The 16825-nt window shown below is 36.8% G+C and overlaps 1 protein-coding gene across 1 annotated transcript in view; it reads right to left on the reverse strand.

Annotated features, from left to right (window-relative positions):
* The window catches only part of CLCA1 (chloride channel accessory 1), a 49245-nt gene that overhangs the window by 28820 nt on the left and 3600 nt on the right, over window positions 1-16825 (reverse strand). Inside the window, exons 2-3 of the mRNA XM_077120381.1 lie at window positions 15305-15445; window positions 15076-15223 (exon numbers count right to left, since the gene is read on the reverse strand). Coding sequence (XP_076976496.1) covers window positions 15076-15223; window positions 15305-15445 — 289 coding nt within the window. The remainder of the gene's footprint in view (window positions 1-15075; window positions 15224-15304; window positions 15446-16825) is intronic.

Genomic DNA, 16825 nt, shown 5'->3' on the forward strand with positions numbered 1-16825 from the left:
CTAATTCCATTGTCCATCCATTTATTTGACTGACTACCCCACTAGACTTCAAGCTAGTATATTTATCTTTATATCCCCAATACATAGCAAGGTAGCTGGTATTCAGAAAGTGCTCAATTTTGAAAGCTGAATTTGGAAAATACAGAGTCCAAGAAAATTTAAATGCTAAAAAATCCTTGTGAAAAATGAAGAATTAAAAAAAATAAGTGACATTGATATGTCCCTCTGTATATGAAGAAACTGCTTCTCTTATTATTTTTAATGTCTTACAGAAGAGGAAATGTTCTGGGAAAAAGTAAGGAGATGGACTTAAAATAACCGCTTTTGTAGGTAGAGTACAGGTATCCTTTCCTCAGAATGGTGGAAGGAGACGAAATTTTAGCATGTGGAATTTGATTCTATGTTATTCTGTATTATAGCATTATAACATATTTTTCTTACAATAGAATAATCATATATTTATGTTCAAATTTATTGTTACTATCTGATGATTTCTGAATGTTAAACATTATATCCATACATGTGTGCAAAATATGAAGAAATTAAATTTCAAGCTAAAAATTCCACTATTTTGATCCTTGTTTTAAGTGAAAAAATATGCTATGGTATGCTTATGTGTGCTTCCTCATAAAATTAATGCTGTTGTGAGAAAGGACTGTGGGAAGATGGCAGAGTAGGAAGCTCCAGGAATCAGTTCCTCCTGCAAGATATCTATTGAACTGACAGGAAGTGTTTGAATCAATGATTTCAAAATTCTAGACTGTAGGGGTACACTGTGCAGCATCTAGGGAGGAGCAAGAGAAAGACTCTGGTAAATTGTGGTTAAGACCTGTGAGTTTCACCTTTTCTGCAATGGCCCTTCCCCCAGCCTTGAGGCAGGCAACAGTGGGGACTTCTCTGGATCCTGGCACAGCTTGCTGTCAGGGACATAAAGATTGAGTCTTCCAAACTCGGGTATTTGTGATCTGATCAATAGTCATTGGTTTTGATCAGCTACTTTAGATTCTGGGGGCTGGCTCTGAGGGTGGCCATTGTTTCAGCACCCATCGGGTAAAGGTGGCAGAGGAATCTTAAAGAAAGTAACTTTCCTCAAAACTTTGGAAAACAAAGTGCTGCATTAACAGATCAAGTGCTGAGTCAAGAAAACACAATTTAAAAAGAAATGGAAGGAAAAAAAAATTTTTTTTAAGCCATGGAAGAAGCTCCAATTGCCCTTGCCAACTTCTCCTCCACCCTCTCTATGACACAGGGTAGAGTGACCTTGTGCTCCTGTTTTGGGTCCCTGGCCCTGTTCCAGAGAGAGCATAGTGGCACCTTGTGCACACCGGGGTATGTGTATATCAATCTGTCAGGTGGAAGTCTGAAAGACTAAGACAGGTAACATGATTCTGGCTCACCCTACCAGAGTTTGTCCTGAGGGCAGAGAAGACACTTGCAGACAGCTAGGACATAGAGAAACACTTAAGTTGCAGCAGCCTTAATACAAAGGATTCGTTGCATTAAGTCACTCAAGGGGGTGGGGGCAGGGGGAGGAGAAGGGAGCTTAGGGGGTGAAAGCCTATTTCAGAGGGAGTGGAATGTGCTCTCACTTGAACCCCCGTAAATTCTAAATGGGAAATTTCTAAGGTCTCTAGCAAGCACAAGCTCAGAATAGAAGCAGGCTCCAGGGCCCCACACAGGCTTAGATAAGACAGAGAAGACCCTACTCTTCACATTTGCCTCAAGCTGATCTTGATGGGAGGGCTAAGCTCTGAAGGAAATCACCAGCCAAAGCAGAGCCAATTTGCAAAGACAGAGAAAGGTGTTTATTGCTTTGGTTTCTTCATTTTGCTTAGTATCTTGCTTTCAAGGAAATGATATCACTATCTGGATACAAACTTAAGGAACAGACAATTTAGGGACTAAATCCAAGAGTTAACACCTTAAAATATTAAAATGTACAGTGTGCAGCAAAAGATTACCAGACAAAGAAACAAGAAATAATTGCTCATCCAAAGGAACAGATAAAAATCCAGAAAACATCAATGAGGAGAAATGGGCTTTAGACTGTAAGAAAGTGATCCTCAGTATGCTCCAGGAGGTAAAGGAAAACATGTAGAAAGACCTAAAGAATATGAGGAAAACAATGAATGAACAATATGGGACTCTGTTTAAGATTCTCAATAGGATCCAAACAGGAGTACTGGAGTTAAAGAGCAAAATAACTGGACTGGAAAAGCCCCTAGGTAGTTTCAGTAGCAGATTGGAGGTGGCAGAAGAAAGAACCAGTTGTCCCTAAGACAAGACAATTGAAATGATTCAGGCTGAGGAGCAGAAAGCAAAATAAGAATTTTTGAAAAGTGGGCAGAGTCTAAGAGACCTATGGGACACCATCAACCATATAAATATATGCATATGGAAGTCCCAAAAGAAGAAGAAAGAGAGAAAAGAGTGGAAGAAATATTCAAAGAAATAGTGGCAGAAAACTTCCCAAATTTAAAGGAATGAGTATATACATTCAAGAAGCTCAATATACCCCAAACAGGATAAACTCAAAGAGCACCATACCCAGACACACAATAATCAAAATTACCAATGCCAAGGACTAGGAGAGAGTTCTGAAAGCTGTAACAGAAAAGCAACGAGTTATGTGCAAGGAAATCCTAGTAAGATTAAGTGCTAATTTCTCACCAGAAATCATGAAGGCAAGAAGGCAGTTGTACAAATTATTTAAAGTGCTGAAAGAAAACAAACACCAACCAAAAATATAATATCTGGCAAGATTTCTTTCAAAAGCATGGGAGAGATGAAGACACTCCTTGATAAACAGAAGCTGAAGGAATTCATTAATACTAGACCTGCCCTATAAGTAAGGAATATTTTAGACTGAAAGGAAAGAAAACTTGACAATGGATCCAAGTGACATAAAGAAATGAAGACCTCCTGTAAAAGTAACCATGTGTGTGATTATAAATACAAGCTATATTGTATTGTATCTTTTGATATTTAACTCCACTTCCTACTTCCTACAGGCGCTGAAAAGCAAATGCCTAAAAAATAATGATAAACCAGTGGTGTTGGACATAAAATGTGCAAAGATAATTTGTAACAAGTGCAAAAAAAGGTGGAGGGATGGAGGGGTATAGGAACAGTGTATATGTATGCTATTGAAGGAAAGTTGCTATCAAATAAGATAAGATTATTACAGATTTGGGATGCTAAATTTTAACATCATGATAATCACAAAGAAAATGATGAAAAATGTAAATGAATTAAAGTCTCAAAAAGCAGACATTGGCAGAATGGATAAAAAAACATGACCCAACCATTTAGTGATTACAAGAGACTCATCTTAAATTCAAAGACATAAGTATGTTGAAAGCAAAAGGATGGGGAAAAAAGTACCCATGGACATAGTAATCAAAAAAGAGGTGGGGTAGCTGTTCTAATATCAGACAAAACAGACTTTAAGTCCAAAACTGTTATGAGTGACAAAGAGGAACATTGTCTATTGATAAAGAAAGCAATTCAAAAAGAATACATGACAGCTACAAATATATGTGCACCTAATAGCAGAGACCCAAAATATATGAAGCGAATATTAACAGATATGAAGGGAGAAATAGATGTTTCTACAAAAATACTAGAAGATTTCAATATACCACTTTCAATATTAGAACATCTAGATAGTAAGTAAATAAACAAATAGAAGACTTGAACACAACTCTAAAGCACCTAGACTAAAAGACATACACAGAACATTTTACCAAGCAGCAGCAGAATATACATTCTTCCCTAGTGCACATGGATTATTCTCCAGAATAGATCATATATTAGGTTACAAGCAAGTTCTAGTAAGTTCAAAGATATTGAAATCACACAAAGTATCTTCTCCAATCAAAATGGAATGAAATTTGTTATCAATACAGAGGGAGAATTAGAAAATTCACATATAAGTGGATATTAAACAATGTACTCTTAAACAACCAAAAGACCAAAGAAGAATTTACAAGGGAAATTGGAAAATATCTTGAGGAGAATGGAAATGAAAGCACAAAATATCAAAACTTATGGGATGCAGCAGAGGCGGTGCTGAGAAGGAAATTTATAGCTCTAAATGCTTACATTAAAAAAGAAGAAAGACTTTATATCAGAAATCTAACTTCAAACTGGAGGATCTACAGAGAGAAGAGCAAATGAACTCAAAGCATGCCCAAGGAAGGAAATGACAAAGATTAGAGCAGAGATGAATGAAACAGAATTAAAAAATAGAATCAATGAAAGAAAAATCGGTTCTTTTAAAAGTTCAGTAAAATTGACAAACACTTAAGTAGACTAACAAAAAAGAGAGATGATGCCACAACTAAAATCAGAAAGGAAAGGGGGTCACAAACACAGATTCAAAAAGGATCATAACAGTTTACTACGATGGGGAGTGGAGAGAAGGGGGTGGGGGAGAGAGAGGGAAGGAGAAGAAGAAGTAGGAGAAGAAGGAGCAGAATAAGGAGGAGGAGGAGGAGAAGGAGGAGACGATGACAACAGGGAGTAGGAAGTTGAGAACAAAGAAACCCAAAAAAGATAGGAGAGACCAGAAGATGCCTCCATGTGCCTTGCTTGGGGCAGGAGAACCAAGGATGGCCAGCAGCCTGTCTTCAGGAAGAAAGTATTGGTTGATGATGCTTTGATTTGGACATTTTCCTGAACTCTATCCCTCACTTTAGGTCATCTCATCCACTCTCAGTGCCTCAATTCTTATAAAAATGGATTAATCTTAAAAGACTTCTGGGAAAATGGCAGAATAGGATAAGCACTACTCACTCCTCCACCATAAAACATCTAGAGAACAGGCAGAAAATGACCAATGCAACAGTTGGAGGTTCCAGGTGACCAGAGAAAAACCAACCTCTGCATTATACAAGAAAGACCAGGATGAAAAAGTGTAGAAACTATGATTGAGAAATTGGGGTGAGTTTATTCTATCATGACCACTCCTGAGGCCCGCCACTCTTCACTGCCTGGATCAGGCAGCTGAAAACTGATGCATCCCTACTTTGGAGAGATGAGGGAGTCAACCTTTTCATTCCCACAGCCTAGAGTTCCCACATGGGAATCTGGGAGCCAAAAGATTCATTTTATCCAGTTACTGAGATCCTGCTGTGGTGCCTAGGACCTACCTTCCCATTCCTGAAGCAAGTTGCTGCAGGTGCCTAGATTTGGGGGAGACTGGAAAGCCCTTCCTTTTGGAGGAGAGGGGGATGCAGAGCAGAGCCAATCTGATGATTGGCCAGTGAGAGAGACATTCTGGGTTCTGCTACCTCAGTGCTTTCTCCATGCAGGCCCCAAGCACTGCATAAGAAGTAGGGTCAAAGAGGCAAAGAGGTAGAGTGAGGGAGCTGCATTGCAATGCCAGGCACCCTTCCTTCACCCTCAAGACCAGCAGGTGCACTCCAGTCCCAGTCTTGCTGGCTGGAAAAAAGTAGTATACACCTGGCCAGCTGCTGGCTGGTAAAATTGAACTCTCAGTCCTGCAGCCTGGAGTCTTTCCACACAGGAGCCTGGGAAACACCAGACCCATTGTTCTCATAAGCAGAGTCTCTGCTGTGGTGCACAGGGCCTACCTCCCACCTCCAGCTTCCAGCACGCATAGAGGCCTGCAGTCTGATTGCATTATTACCTGAACAGGTCCCTTTACAGTAGGCTGGCATAGTTGGGGAGAGGTGGAGTTGTAGGTAGAGGTGGCCCAGCAAATTACTATCTGCTAGGAAGACTTGGAAAGTATAATCTGGCAAGCTGCTTTTCTGCCCAGCCTCTAACAGACTTCCAAAAAGTGTTGCACCCTCTGTGTTAGGCCTTGACCTTGGCTTGGCTGGGAAAAGTGCCAAAGGAGACCTTCAACAGAAACCCAAGTAACAACAAAATCTTAAACAAGTGAGGGAAACCAACATTCAATATTACTTTATCAAGATAGTCAAATGTCAAGAAGCCAGCAAAAAATCACAAGGCATATGAAGAGCAAGAAGATAAGGCAAATGATCAAATTAAAAAGCTGGAGGAGACACAGAATTTAGAACTAATCAAAGATATTTACACAAATCTCCTAAATGACTGCAGTGAGATGGCTAAAAAGATAAAGGATATCAAGAAGACACTAGAAGAGAATAAAGAAGAATTTTAAAGAAAAAATAGAAAAGTAGCAGATCTTATGGAAAGGAATGATACTGTAGATCAAATAAAAAATATACTAGAGAGGCACAATAGCAGATTTGACGAAACAGAAGAAAGAATAAGTGAACCAGAGGACAGAGAAACTGAATTTGAATGCACAGAAGAAAAATGGTAAAAAATATGGGAAACTTTGAATTGGATCTCAGGGAAATGATGGACAATAGGGAGCACACAAATACAAGAATCACTGGTGTTCCAGAAGGAGAAGAGAAGAGTGAAGGGCTAGGAAGATTATTTGAGGTGATGATTGGGAAAAACTTCCCAATCTTTATAAAAAATATAAACATGCAAATCAAAGAAGCACAATGACTCCAGATAGAGTAAATCCAAATAGACCCACTCCAAGACACATACTCATCATTCTGTCAAATGCTGAAGAGAAGAGAAGAGTCCTGAAAGCAGCAAGAGAAAAGTGACTCACCGCATACAAGGAAACCAAATCAGACTAAGCACTAACTGCTTATCAGGCACTGTGGAGATGAGTAGATAGTGGTACGTATATTTAGATTGTGAAAGATTCTGAAAGAGCAAAATTGCCAGCCAGGAATTCTTTATCCAGCAAAGCTGTCCTTCAAAAGTGAGGGAGCATTTAAAATTTTCACAGATAAAAAAATGCTGAGGGAATATAACAAGAGACTTGCCCTGCAAGAAAAACTAAAGGGAGTTCTGTCAGCTGGAAAAAAAAAAAAAAAAAAAAAGACAAGAGAAAGAAGCTTGGAGAAGAGTACAGAAATGATGAGGATCAGTAAGGGTAACTAAAAGGGTAAACAGAGAAAACTAGTAGATCTGACAAATAAATGGCAAAGGACTAAACGGCTGAAGTAAGGACAGCTTTGACAGGAATAATTTTGAATGTTAATGGATTAAACTCTCCAATAAAAAGACACTGAACTTGCAGAATGGATTAGAATTATGATCCACCTATATGCTGTTTACAAGAGACTCATTTTAGACCCAAAGATACAAATAGATTGAAAGTGAATGGATAGAAAAAGATATTCCATGCAAGCCACAATTAAAAATAAAGCTGGGGTAGCTATACTAATATCAGATAAAATAGTCTTTAAATGAAAAGATTTTATAAGAGACAAGGAAGGACATTATATATTAATAAAAGGAGTAATTCACCCAGAGGAAATAACAATCATAAATGTTTATGCACCCAATCAAGGTGCTCCAAAATACATGAGGCAAACACCTGCAAAAATGAAGGGAGCAATAGACATTTCTATAATAACAGTGGGAGATTTCAACACACTACTCTCTTCAATAGATAGAACATTTAGACAGAGGATCAATAAGGAGAAAGAGAACCTAAATAATGTGATAAATGAATTAGACCTAACAGACGTATATAGATTATTCCACCCCAAATCAGCAGGATACACATTCTTCTCAAGTATTCAGGGAACATTGTCCAGGATAGGTCGTATGCTAGGGCACAAAACTGGTCTTAATAATTTGAAAAACATTGAAATTATTTAAAGCATTTTCTCTGATCATAATAGAATGAAGCTAAAAATGAATAACCACTAGAGAGAACCTGAACTTTCATAAATATATCAAAATTACACAACACACTGTTAAATAATCAGTGGGTCAAAGAAGAAATTGCAAGAGAAACCAGTAAATATCTAGAGATGAATGAAAACAAGGATACAAAATATTAAAATTTATGGGATGCAGTGAAAGCAGTTGTGTTAGTTTGCAAGCTGCTGGAATGCAATATACTGGAACTGGCATGGCTTTTAAAAAGGGGAATTTTATAAGTTACAAGTTTTCAGTTCTAAGCCTATAAGTGTCATACTAAGGCATCCAGGTAAAGATACCTTAATTCAAGGAAGGTTGATGGGTTAGGAACACCTTTGTCAGCTGGACAGTCATGTGGCTGGCATCTTCTGGTCCCTTGCTCCTGGGCTCCGTTGCTTTCAGCCTCTGTTCCTGTGGAGGTTCCTCATTTTGCTTCTCCAGAGCTGGCTTTCATCTCTTGGCTTCCCTTGGCTCTCTCCAGGTTCTGGCTTGCTTAACATCCAAGCATCCAAAACACCTGTGTCTCTGTTCTCCAATTGTTGGCATCTGTGTCAGCTCCTCTTTGAAGTTTCTGTTGGCTCTCCCATTTCTGAGGTTTCTCCAAAATGTTTCCCCTTTTAAAGACTCTAGTAAACTAATCAAGACCCACCTGGGATGGGTGGAGTTACATCTCCACTTAATCAAAAGGTCACACCCATAGTTGGGCATGTCACATTTCTGTGGAGATAATCTAATCAAGTTTAGTTAATCTACTTAATCTAGTTTAGTAGTTTTCAATCTGCAGTATTGAATCAGGATTAAATGAAACACTTGCTCCCACAAGATTAGCTCAGGCTTAAAACATGCTTTTCAGGGGTACATAAATACTGTCAAGTCAGCACAGTGATGCTGAGAGAGAAAGTTATAGCTCCAAATGCCCACATTAAAAAGGAAGAAAGAGCTCAAACCAAAGACCTAACTGAACAACTGAGGAAACTAGAAGAGCATCAAAACTAGAAGAGAAAGTAAAAGAAAAGCAATAATAAAGATTAAAGTGGAAATAAATGAATTGGAGAACAACAACAACAAAAATAGAGAACATCAATAAAACCAAAAGTGGGTTCTTTGAGAAGAACAGTAAGATCAACAGGATCTTAGTTAGACGTACAAAAAGTCAAAAAGAGAGAAGATGCAAATAAAATCAGAAATGGGGGTGGGGTTATTATCACAGATCTGAATGAAATAAAAAAAGATCATAAGAGGATACTATAAAAAACTGAAGACCACTGTTCTAATTTGCCAGCTGCCAGAATGCAATATACCAGAAACGGAATGGCTTTTAAAAAGGGGAATTTAATAAGTTGCTAGTTTACAGTTCTAAGGCTGAGAAAATGTCCCAGTTAAAACAAGTCTATAGAAAAGTCCAATCAAAGTTATCCAGGGAAAGACACCTTGGTTCAAGAAGGCCAATGATGTTCAGGGTTTCTCTCTCAGCTGGAAAGGCACATAGGGACTAGCATTCTCTCCAGGCTTCTTCAGTGGTTTCCCTGAGACTCTGATCATTCTATTGGCTCTGTTGGTTCTGGTGGCTCTAAAGCTTTTTCCAAAGCAACCATACCTTGAATGGGTGGAGATACATCTCCATGGAAACCATCTAATCAAAGGTTTACCACCCACAACTGGGTGGGTCACATTTCCATGGAACCAATCAAAAACATCCCACTCAGCAATGTTGAATGAGGATTAAAAGATGTGGCTTTTCTAGGGTACACAACATTAAAAGAATTATACACACGACCAAGTGAGGTTTATTCCAGGCATGCAAGGAGCCTCAACACAAGAAAATCAATTAATGTAATACAACACGTTAACACATTGAAAGGGAAAAATCACCTGATCATCTTGATTGATGCTGAAAAAGGTATTCTGCAAAATTCAGCATTCTTTCCTGATAAAAACGCTTTAAAAGGTAGAAATTGAAGAAAACATCCTTAATATATAAAGGACGCATATAAAAACCCACAGCCAATGTCAAACTCAATTTTGAGGGACTGAAAGTCTTTACTGTAAGACCAGCAATGAAACCAAGATGCCCACTGTCATTATTGTCATTCAACATTGGGCTAGAAGTTCTAGCTAGAGCAGTTAGGCAAGAAAAAGAAATAAAAGGAATCCAAATTGGAAAAAAAGAAGTAAAACTCTCATTATTTGCAGATGCCATGATTCTATATTTGGAAACTCCCTAGAAGTCTATGACAAAGATAACTGAGCTAATAAACAAATTCAGCAAAGTGGTAGAATTTAAGGCCAATGTGCAAAATTCAGTAGTATTTCTATACACTAGTAATGACCTAACCAAGCAGGCAATCAAGAAAAAATTCCATTTATGATAGCACTAAAAGAATCAAATATCTAGGAATAAACTTAACTAACTATGTAAAGGACTATGTAGTTTTCTATGTACAAAGAAAACCACAAAACATTGCTAAAAAGAATTCAAAGAAGATCTAAATAGGTGGAAAGAAATTCCATGTTCGTGGATAGGAAGGCTAAGTGTTGTCAAGATATCAATTCTACCTAAATTGTTCTACAGATTCAATGCAATACCCATCAAAATACCAACAACCTATTTGGTAGAATTGGAAAAGTTATTTATCAAATTTATTTGGAAGGGAAATGGGCTTTGAATGGCAAAAAGCATACTCAAAAAGAAAAATGAAATGGAAGGACTTACACTTTCTGAATTTAAATTTTATTATAAAGTCACAGTGGTCAAAACAGTATGGAACTGGTACAAAGACAGACATATTGATCAATGAAATAAAATTGAGAGTTCAGAAATAGACCCTCAGATCAGTGGTCAATTGATATTTAAAAAGGCCCCCAAATCCACTGAACTGGGCCAGAATAGTCTTTTCAATAAATGGTGCTGGGAGAACTAGATATCCACATCCAAAGGAATGAAGGAGGCCACTACCTCACACCCTATACAAAAATTAACTTAAACTGGATCAAAGACCTAAATACAGGAGCCAGTACCATAAAACTCCTAGAAGAAGATATAGAGAAACATCTTCAAGACCTAGGATAAGAGGTAGCTTCTTAGACTTACACCCAAAGCATAAGCAGTGAAAGAAAAAGTAGGTAAATGGGAACTCCTCAAGATTAAGCACTTCTCTGCTTCAAGGACTTTGTCAAAATGGTGAAAAGGCAGCCAATTCAATGGGAGGGAATTTGTGCTAACTATATATCTGATAAAGCTTTGATTTCCAGTAAATATAAAGAAATCTTACAACTTAATAATAAAAGGACAAACAACCCAATTATAAAATGGGCAAAATATATGAATAGACATTTCTCCAAAGAAGAAATACAGATGGCTAAAGAGCACATGAAAAGATGTTCATCTTCAGTAGTTATTAGGGAAAGGCAAATCAAAACCATAATGAGCTATCATCTCACACCTATAAAAATGGCTGCTATTAAACAAATAGGAGACTACAAGTGTTAGAGAGGATATAGATAAATAGGAATAATTTATTGCTGGTGGGAATCTAAAATGGTACAGCTGATGTGGAAGACAGTTTGGCAGCTCCTCATCTTCTCTAATTCATGTAGGAGATACAGTTTACAATAAAAAAAAAAGAGCAAACAGAAGGATAGTTAATTTCCTTTCTTGGTGGGATAAGCAGAACTTGGGATATGTGTACATAAAACATATAATATATAAAATATATATAATACAAATAAAATTCCTCAGACATAGATTTTTTAAAAATTCTGTGCCAAAAATGTGTTTTCAGAGAAAATCTTGCTTTCATACTCAAACTTTGTATCATCACTCATCTTTATAGGTGTGCTTGGTTACAGCACAGACCCTGCCCCCACAACATGGATGTGTCACACAGCATCTGTACAAAATGACTGGCTAAGTCCTTCCTCCTGTTACCTGGACCTCTCCCCGAACTTCAAAACACTTATCAATTTATGAAACTATTTTTCTTAGTACAATTTTGTTTTGTGTGTCCAATGGATTACAAACTTTATTTTAAAATACAAAAAAAAAATGAGTGTGACAATGATTGCACAACTAGGTGCTAATACTGGGAGACACTGATTGTGTACTTCAGGTAGAATATATTGTATATGAATATACCTCAATAAAATCTGCAGGAAAAAAGAGGTTATTATGAACAGCTGTATACCAACAAATTAGGTAACATAAGTGAAATAGACAAATTCTAGAAACACACAAATTACCTACACTGACTCAACAAGAAGTAGAAGATCTCAAAAGACCAATAATATGTGAAGAGATTAAGTCAGTAATCAAAAACCTCCTAACAAAGAAAAGATGGTTTCACAGGTGAATTCTCCCAAATATTTCAAGAAGAATTAACATTAATGCTGCTCAAACTTTTCCATAAAATTGAATAGAAGGATGGTGTTGCCAGGGTTGTTCAATGGTAGAATTCTCGCCTGCCTTGCGGGAGACCCAGGTTCGATTCCCGGTCCATGCACTTCCCAAACAAATGAACAAACAAGCAAAAATTCAACAAATGGTGTTGCAATAAGGAAATACTCACATGGAAAAAGAATGAAATGTGACCACCACCATACAACATACAAAAAAAAAAAATTTAACAGAAGGGAACACTCCCTGATTCATTCTACGACACCAACATCACTTTCATAGCAAAACAAGAAAAGGATGTTACAGACCAATTTCTCTAATGAACATAGATGCAAAAATCCTCAACAAAATACTAGCAAAATGAATCCAACAGCATACTAAAAGAATTCTACACCATGATCAAGAGGGATTTATCTGGGTATGCAAGATTGGTTGAACATAAGAAAATCAATTAATGCAATACACCACATTAACAATACAAAGGAAAAAAAGTGTGCACACAATCATGTCAATTGATACAGAAAGTCATTTGACAAAATCCAGCACCCCTTCTTGATAAAAACACTTAAAAATCTAGGAATAGAAAGAAACTTCCTCAATTTAATAAAGGGCATCTACGAAAAACTCACTGCTAACATTAGATGGAAAGCATGCCCTCTAAAATTAGGAACAAGGCAATATTTCCACTTTCATCACTGTTAATTCAACATTGTACTAGAAGTCCAAGCCATAGCAATTAGACAAGAAACAGAAATGAAAGGCATCCACATTGGAAGAAGTGAAACTTTCCCTATTTGCAGATGACTTGAACCTATGTACAGATAGTCTTGAAAAATTCACAACAAACTATTAGAACTAACAAAGAATTTAGCAGAACAGTGGGGTACAAAATCAACTTGCAAAAATCTGTAGTGTGTCTATACACTAATGATGAACAGTCAGAAGAAGAAATAAATTATAAATCCATTTACAACAGCAACTAAAAGAATCACATATCAAGGAATATATCTAACCAAGGATTTAAAGGACTTGTACACTGAAGACAACAAACCATTGCTAAAAGAAATCAAAGACCTAAATAAATGGAAGGGCATTCTATGTTCATGGATTGGATGTCAATTCTACCCAAAGTGATTTACAAATTCAATATAATCCCAACCATAACTCCAAATGGAAGCCAATCATCAAATTTATATGGAAGAGTAATGGACTCCAAATAGCCGAAGTTTCCTTGTAGGTGAATAATGAATTTGGAGAACTCATTCTTCCTGATCTTAAAATTTATTACAAAACTACAGTAATTAAACAGCACAAGGACAGACATATGGACCAATGGAACTGAATCGAGAGTTCAGAAATCAACCCTCATGCTTACGACGAACTGATTTTTGGCAAGGGTGCTAAAGCAATTCAATGGGGGAAAGAATAATCTCTTCAATAAATGGTGCTGGGAAGATTGGATATCCACATGCAAAAGAAGAGGGTGGCCCCTACCTCACAACATATAAAAAAAATCAACTCAGAATGAATCAAATGCCTAAATATAAAAAGTAAAACTATAAACCTCCTAGAAAATAACATAATAAACATCTTCAGGACCTTATTTTAGGGGATGGTTTCTTAGACTTTGTATCTAAAGTACAAGCAACAAAAGAAAAAATAGATAAATAGGCCTTCATCAAAATTAAACTTTTGTGGATGAAAGGACTTTCTCATGAAAATAAATGACCACCTACACAATGGGAGAAAATATTTGGGAACTACATATCCAGTAAGGGTTTAGTATACAGATTTTATGAAAAACAACAACCCTGTAACTCAATAGATTTCTCCAAAGAAGATATACAAGTGGTCAAAAATCATGTGAAAAGATACTAATATGATTAGGGAAATGCAAATCAAAACCACAATGAGATATCATTTCACACTCACTAGAATTGCTGTGATTTAAAAAATAGAAAAATTACAAGTGTTAGAGAGAATGTGGAGAAATAGGAACACTCATTCATTGTCAGTGGGAATGTAAAATGATGCTGTCTCTGTGGATGACAGTTCAGTGTGTTCTCAGAAAGTTAAGTATAGAATTACCTTAGGACCCAACAATCCCATTTCTAAGTATATTCCCCCAAGGAATTGAAAGCAGGAACTGGAAAAGACATCTGCATACTAATATTCATAGTTGCATTACTCACAGATTGCCAAAAGATGGAAAGTAAATACAATATGGTATATATTTATGTACAATGGCATGTATGCCTTATTCAGCTGTAAAAGGAATGAAATGCTGATACATGTGACAACATGCATGAACCTTGATGATAGCATGTTAAGTGAAATAAGAAGACACAAAAGGGCAAATGTTATATTATCTCACTGATATGAAATAATTAGAATAAGCAAATTCATAGTGTCAGAAACTAGAATAGGTTTCCAGGGTTGGGGTCGGGGTAGGAAATAGGGAGTTAATGATTAATTGGTACAAAGTTTCTGTTTGGAGTGATAGAAAAGTTTTGGTAATGGATGATGGTGATGGTAGCACAACATCCTGAATGTAATTAACAGCACTGAATTACATATTTGAATGTGGTAAAAAGTGGAAATTTTAGGTTGTATATATGTTACTAGAAAAAAGGTTTTTTTTTTTTAGAAAAAACATAGGACTATACAACATAAGCAGTAAACTCTCATGTAATCCATGGGCTTTAGTTAATAACACAATTATAAAAATATCTTTTCATCAACTGTATCAAAGTTACAAAACAAATGCAAGTTGATGTATCGGAATTCTGTTGATAAGAGGGTGGTATATGGGAACTTTGTATTTTATGCATGTATTTTCTGTAAATCTACAATTTCTCTAAGAAAAAATTAATTCTATTGTTGAACCACATGAACATAAAATTGTTAAATTATGCGAGTTTCGTGGAATATTTCATCTGTACCCATACCTTGTGGTCCATACTCTTGAAACTTTTTTCCTGCTAAGAAGTCAGGTGTGAAATGAATCTTTTCACCCTTTTCTCCACACATGCCTATTTGCTCAGTATAGGGTTCATCGTTACCTGGAACAATAGGTGCAGCAACTAGAACATCAGCCTGAAATTTAAGAAAAGGTTTTTATTATCACGAAATTTCGGTAAATGCTTTGAACTTATTTTGAATACTTGATCTCCTCACATTTTTGTAGGTCTCAAGTTTTGGTCTCAAATACTCAGGTTTTGTCTTCCATTTTTCAGGAATCAAAATAGCAGCATTTTTGAAATAAAATCTTTTTTGTGTAGCTTCAAACAGGTATGGAGAGGCCTCGGTCACCATGTCCTAGGAAGAAAGAAAACAAAGAGATATAACAGTTGTTACTGAAAACAGACTAAATTGCCAATTATTCAAATTTACATCTATGTTTCACATTTTTAAAGACTATCAAGTCGGGAAGGGTAAATTTTGAAATATCTTTATTAATAATAATAGCCTTTTTTGAGCATTTACCACCCATTCTTCATCACTGTGTAATGATTAGCAATGCAGAATGCAGCATCAGACATCAATCCTTGGTCCACACTTATTGTGTGATATTCAGGCAATTTCCTTAACTTCACCTGAGCCTCAGTTCTCCCATTTATAAACTGGGAAATATTATAGTGGCTAACTCATAAGATTGCTGTAGGAATCAAATGAGGTTCAGTTAATGACATGCTCGGAACCATGTTTTCTTATCACATTGTAAAAGCTTATTAAGTTTTGCTAGTAGTTACATTTCATTTGATCCTTTGAGGACCAATAAACCTTTAAGTGAGAAACTGAGAATTGCATAGTATGAGTCTAGTGGCAAGAAATTCAAATTAAAGTCAATATGACTTCAGCGCCTGCTGACTTGTAATAGTTTTGTAGCTTACTAAATGTTATGGTAGTGTTTTTTGGGTTTTGTGTTTTGGTATAGTACTAAGAGTTAGATATAAGGAATTTACATAATTATATAATTTCTTTTCAAATTAAACCTAACTTTATTTCTCTAAAATGAAAGAGCTAAAGGGTTAAATTATGTCTCTACAATTTCCCTGAGACACATCATGACATGTAGTAGAGAGGATATCAAAGGATATTTGTATATTTGTTGGGATTGGGTCTGTTAAGAACTGAGAATCACTGTCCCCAATAGTGAATGTTGACAGATATTATGGTCAGGTTCATATATGCCAACTTGGCCATGTGGTGGTGCCCGGTCATCTGGTCGGGCAACTGCTGGCCTTTCTGTTGCTATGAGAACATTTCATGTACTTAAATCATGATCACACTAGCTGCATCCACAGCTGGTTGCATTTGTAATCAGCTAAGGGGAGTGTCTTCTGCAATGACTGATGCTTAATCTAATCACCGGAAGTCTTTTAAGGAGGATTCAGAAGAGACAGTCAGTCTTTCTACTTCAGCCAGTGGGCCTCTCCTGTGGGGTTCATCCAGTTGCCAGCTTCACAGCCTGCCCTACGAATCTTTTTTTTTTTTTCTGCATGGGCAGGCTCCCGGAAATGAACCCGGGTCTCTGGCATGGCAGGCAAGAATTCTGCCACTGAGCCACCATTGCACCACCCTGCCCTACGGATTTTGGACTCTTCCATCCACACGGTTGTCCACCCAGCCTTTCCTGAGTGTTCGTTGAGGAACTTCATCGGAGTTACTAGCTTTTGTCCTGCCCTACCAGACCTT

Source organism: Tamandua tetradactyla, chromosome 11 (genome assembly GCF_023851605.1).
Source record: "Tamandua tetradactyla isolate mTamTet1 chromosome 11, mTamTet1.pri, whole genome shotgun sequence".
NCBI lineage: Eukaryota > Metazoa > Chordata > Mammalia > Pilosa > Myrmecophagidae > Tamandua > Tamandua tetradactyla.